This window comes from Oryzias melastigma, linkage group LG16 (genome assembly GCF_002922805.2).
Source record: "Oryzias melastigma strain HK-1 linkage group LG16, ASM292280v2, whole genome shotgun sequence".
NCBI classification, from domain to species: domain Eukaryota; kingdom Metazoa; phylum Chordata; class Actinopteri; order Beloniformes; family Adrianichthyidae; genus Oryzias; species Oryzias melastigma.
This window is the reverse complement of record NC_050527.1, coordinates 8,510,472-8,515,766: the sequence shown is the minus strand read 5'-3', so window position 1 is coordinate 8,515,766 and position 5,295 is coordinate 8,510,472. Positions and strand designations below refer to the sequence as shown.

Sequence of the window (5,295 nt, the reverse complement as noted above, 5' to 3'; positions counted from 1 at the left end):
AGCAGTTTAAAACAACAAGAGGCGCATGCTGTCAACATTTTTAGATGAGGATTTACTCTGTAGAAATAGATTTCATTCTGAGGTTATGAGCTTTGGACTTTTTTCTTTGTTTAACGTTCGTTTTTCTTTATTTCACTGTTTTGATGGATATATGCGCATAAAATCACCAACCAAAGTTTAAGCTTCGCCGGAATTTTCCAGCTTCAGCCTGAATTACACGCAGACGTCTGAGGACCGCGAGACAAACTTGGACCTGGTCGTATCTTCAAACAGAAAAAAGATCCAGCTGTTCTCTTGTTAGGATGGTTATTTATTTTAAATACCGCTGAACGCGCTTCTCACGTGCATCTGTTCAGACTATAACCTGGCCGCGAATGACAACTGAAAAGCTGCGGCGCGCGCGATAGGGACACGCGCATTTCTCCAGCGGCGTCACCCAAATGTTCCTTTTATCTCGACAAAAAGGAATAAATGTAAGTAAATCCCAAAGGACCGCTGACAGAATCAAATGTTGGAATGGTTCTCCCTCAAAGGCTTCAACAATGACTTGTACAATTCTCCCGTGCCGCCGTTATTAAAGTACATCCGCGGTCTCGTGGTAGAGGCGTGGAAAGAGGTGGACGGTTGCAATAAACTCACTCCTGATTGGCGACAGTACTTCCTGTAGATTCAATGACTCAGCTATGACTCAGACCAATCGCTGAAGATTGTTTGCAAATGGCGGTATCCGTTTCAGGAATTGACGGTGAAAGCGGCGGCCTACTTTTGCGAGGAGAGGAAGTAATGCATTTACAATGGGGGACCTCAGTGCTCGCTCTGTCCATTGTTTTTACAGTCTATGGTCCAAATTCGGGTTCTGCGTCCTGAGTTTGTCGGCCGGTGACGTCACAGCGCAGCGACAAGTGCTGTCCAAACCTCAGCTGGTAGTTGGTCTTGCCAGAGAGCACCGCCGGTGACCTCCAAACCAGCTTCCTCCTCATCATCACCTCCACATCTTCCTCTGGGGCCTCGGTGTCGTCAGCACAGAGGCAGATGTTGTGGAGGATGGCACAAGCTGTGACAACCTGCAATATATATGTTTAAATTAAATATATTCCAAAGAGTATTGAAAAACTGCAGTGTGTTCACTTACATGAGGTACAGAAGTGTGATGCACCTCCAGCACTTGCAGGAGGATGCTGATGTCACTGATCCTGATCAAGGAGGCTCAGAAAGACCGCAGGAGAGTTCCTGTTTACTCTGAAGTCTGGTCATAGGTCTTCACTGCTGGACAAACAGCTCCAGGATTGGGAGACTGATTGATTCTGCATTACAGGGGTCTAGTCTAGTTAAAAAGAAATACATAAGAAATACATTTATATTAAAAAATATGTGGTTTTAAGTATTTTTTTATTAAACTATAAAACATAATTACATGTATGTGAACATGTGAATAATGTTCTCAGTATTGAGAATAATTAAATACTACTTTTACAGATTTCAAATCAAATTTTAAAATAAATAAAAAAATAATTTCTGCAACAAAAGTCTGAAGATAAAATTAACATTTAACACTATTGTAGTATGATTAATAAAATAAAAACCCATTGTAGTTATTTGGTACATGTTTTTTATTCTCAGAAAAGTGTAGGTACTTTACGAAGTTACATTTACTGCAATAACCTGTGAAATAAACAAAACTTGAATAACCCACAAATTCAGTATTTGTGTATTTTACAACCTGTAATAGTGTTGCTAAATAAATATTTCAATTAAACTAGCTAACGCTAATATGTAAAAGAGCTTGTAGATGTTTTTTAAGCGTTTGTACACAGTACCTGCAGATCATTTTGTCTCCGCCGGAAAAATACCAACAAGTGCCGGCGGCTTGTTTTGTTTGTTCAATAAAGTTATATTAAAAAAAAACACAAGGCTAGACCGTCCAAATTCACTGCACTTAACATCCGGTCTACCCGCTAACGAAGGACCCGGCCATCGGACATCGCGAAGACCACGGCCTCAGGAGGATGCGGAACCCGAATTTGGACACAGCCAACGTCACATCACTATTTACAACCACAAAATGCGGTAGGAGACCGCTGTATTTTCAACAGTTATGGCTATGTCATCTTTAGATGATGACAGTCTGGGTCTGAGCCTTGTCTTTGATACAGGCGGCTTACTTGGAGTTAGCGGCGGAAATTCCAGCTCAAAGATGTCGGCTAGCTAGCAAGCTAGCGGCCACGAATATTTAAAGGAGTTAGCTAGCTAACTCCAACAATGTCGGAGTTTGCTACAGACCAACATTCTCGTTTTTCCCACCATGGCGATCACAAAAGATCAGAAAAAAATATTCAGAAATAAACTTTACAAAGTAAGGTTGGTTTTCACAACTTTTTGAATAAAAGTAGTTGCGGAGCAAGGCAAACTGAAGATCACCAGGTTGCCGGAATTTTTCCCAGCATGCACTGCGGCTCAAAATGTATTTTTTTTAAGAAAAAAAACCCTTTAAAGTCATTCTTATTTTTATTTACAAGTAACAAACATAAAGTACGGATTCCAAATTTGTCTAAAACGCACTTTTATCTAAAGCTTAAAACCATTAGTTAACAAGTATGTTCGTATGGTGGGGTTTATATACCGCTCGCCAACAATTGCACTAACATAGAACTAGTGGTACTGGACTCCCGTGCTGGGGAGTACGGTAATAAGGTGAAGGGCTGGCAAGGTCTGTGCTCCCCGGTAGGGCCCAGACTGGTTGACATGTTACCCAGACCGACTGTGCCCATTCGATGACGTGGTTCAATCAGACGTCATTGAATGAGGTGGGCCAATGGGTGTCATCAGCACAATGGCACCCATTGGAGCCAGTCAGACGTGGGCGTCCTCCAGCCAGTACCTTCAACACTAGTTCCTTTTTCATGATATTTTCAGTTGGACTATTGAATAGCCTCCATCTACGATCTGATTATTATTTTTTTAAATGATTATTTTTTAAATTACACCCTCCAAACAGAAGGTTCCAAAGCCCACCATTGGGAGAGTAAGCTGCGTCACGTGCTATGAACCACACAAGTTTACATTTAAATGTAAGAGCACATTTTAAAAACTGGAACAACTAATGACAAGGCCAGCCAAATATTTTAGAGGGGTCGCCAAAATGGCGGAATAAGCGGTTAAACTGTCCTGGTTCCGATGCTTTACCTGGAAAAAAAACAAGTGTTTCCGTGTAAAAAAAATGGAAAGAATTTCCACGCAATTAAATAGCGTTGATGGAACAAAAAGTAGCTTTGTTTGTTCAACTTAATACATTAATGTTCAGTGAATGAAATTTAATTAAGCAAAGATTTAGTTATGTTAATTGTAACATTATCTAATTAGGACAACATAATTATTTAATGTTAATGGAATAGTTGTAAATTTGATTAGATTTACACAATCAAAAAAATTCCATCCAACATAATTGATTATTGTTCAGGCAACAGGTTTAAATCATGTGTAAATTCTTTCAATATTATATTTATGTTTAACCACAGAATAATTATTATGTAAAAGTTAGATGTTAAAGACAAATTAAAATAAAGGAGAAAAGACAATGATGACATGTTCAAAATTTATTTTTTCAAAACTGTCACAGGCAGTTGAATGCAAAGGTCACAACAGCAAAGTCATAATCTAGTCATATGACTGAAGGACATCCAAATATTAATATTAACTTATAAAAAATAAAATCAAGTCCTGATATGTTTCTCTGACTAAAGCCATTTCAACACTCATTAGACCACAAGAGAAGAAAAGAAATATGAAAATGTGCAGAAATGCAAAATTGACATTTTTTATAGCTACTAGCTTATTCTGGGTTTCAAAAAGTCCCAACTTTTACAATCACAAATATCAAAAACCTGCAAAATAGTACATTTTTATCATCTGCACAACACATTTAAAGTGCTAAAACTGACCAATTTTCAAATGTAAATGGTAATGGAGAAAAAATCCTGTACTGAGAATAGTCAAGCATTACTTAAGCAAGGTTTTGTTACAGGATTTGTACAACCGTTTCAACTGTGGTGGGTAGCTCAGATCTAAAGGATACAGGAGCCCAAACAACACGGATACTACAAGGCTTACACTTTTTAGATCATTCATCCAGTCTCCAGGTCATCACTTGGGTCTGCACCAGTGTGTTGAATGACAAAGATCCCAAAGAGTCCATGTACCAGAGCCTCTTCTGAGATGTCATCCCTCTGTAAAACAAGGGGGAAAAGGGTAGATTCAAATACAATGTAAATAAGTAAATCTTCATTAAAAACTACAGGATAACAAGTAGTGTGTTGGCTTAAATTAGCCTCATCTTAAAGATCCATGGATAATCTGTGATCTGTATGGATCTAAATCGTGACACGATCCGTTACATGCCACGCTTAGAAGTGGATTTCAAATGTTTAACTTGAATAAAAAAAAAAAAAAAATTAATTTTCAACTTCTCGTCTCTCCCTCTTTTCTTTCAATTCTCAGTTTCGATTCAGTCATGACTTCTGAGCTGATCCTTTTTGGAGTGGGAGCAGGCTTTGAGCTCATTGGTGACCAGGACATGATTTTAAGATATTAAGTGATGTGACATCTTTTATGCTACGAAGTGGTGTCTGTCTATGTCTCACTCATTGCCATTCCACCCTGAAGTACCAAACTTTAGGAGAGCATTCTCACTACTATAGTTTTCCCTCGCTACATCGCAGTTCACCTCTCGCTGCCTCACTGTTTAGTGGGATTTTTTTTCAGCGCTACATTGCGGTTTATAAATCTTTTCTGTGCAGTCTTTTACAGACACGGCGGGTGCAGCTTGCCAACGTTACATGCATCTTAAATCCAATTGGGTTATTTTTTTATTCCAATACTGGACTTATTTTCTTTGATGCTTTAAACTTTGAGAGTTTAAACAAAAGAGATCTGTGTGAAAATGTTCATTTCTGTCTTAGAAAAGTGTAGAATGTGTAGTGAGGAGTCCCCTTTGTCACCCCGTGGGAAATCAATTTTAAAATACAAATAAATTGGACACACAATTGTGTTCAATGAAAACATGAAAACATATTTTGGTGTGATTTAAGCAGGAGATGTTTTTCTCCATCGTTGTAATGTGATTGACATAAAAAAATAAAAAAAATAAATAACCCATAATGTGTCTATTTAGTACAGAAATTGAGGGTTCACATACTTTATTATATGTGCAATTTTTGTGTTTTCTAAATGTTTTTCTGGTATATTCAATAACCCTTTTAGTTGAATGTATTTGGCGTTTTTTTTTTGTGTTTGTTTTGT

At 38.0% G+C, this 5,295-nt stretch overlaps 1 protein-coding gene and 1 long non-coding RNA gene across 3 annotated transcripts in view; one reads left to right on the top strand and one right to left on the bottom strand.

Annotated features, from left to right (window-relative positions):
• Positions 1–726: 726 nt before the first annotated feature.
• LOC112143877 lies at positions 727–1,956 on the bottom strand. Its single transcript, XR_002918811.1, has 3 exons — positions 1,818–1,956; positions 1,133–1,324; positions 727–1,064 (listed from the first exon to the last, which is right to left on the bottom strand). It is a non-coding gene; the product is annotated as an uncharacterized LOC112143877 (long non-coding RNA).
• LOC112143876 (phosphatidylinositol 4-phosphate 5-kinase type-1 alpha) overlaps positions 1,950–5,295 on the top strand; it is a 14,920-nt gene continuing 11,574 nt past the window's right edge. The window contains exon 1 of one of the 2 annotated variants that reach the window (XM_024268105.2): positions 1,950–2,067. In XM_024268105.2, coding sequence (XP_024123873.1) covers positions 2,063–2,067 — 5 coding nt within the window. In that variant the 5' untranslated portion in view covers positions 1,950–2,062. The remainder of the gene's footprint in view (positions 2,068–5,295) is intronic. The other variant, XM_024268106.2, reaches the window with a different exon arrangement.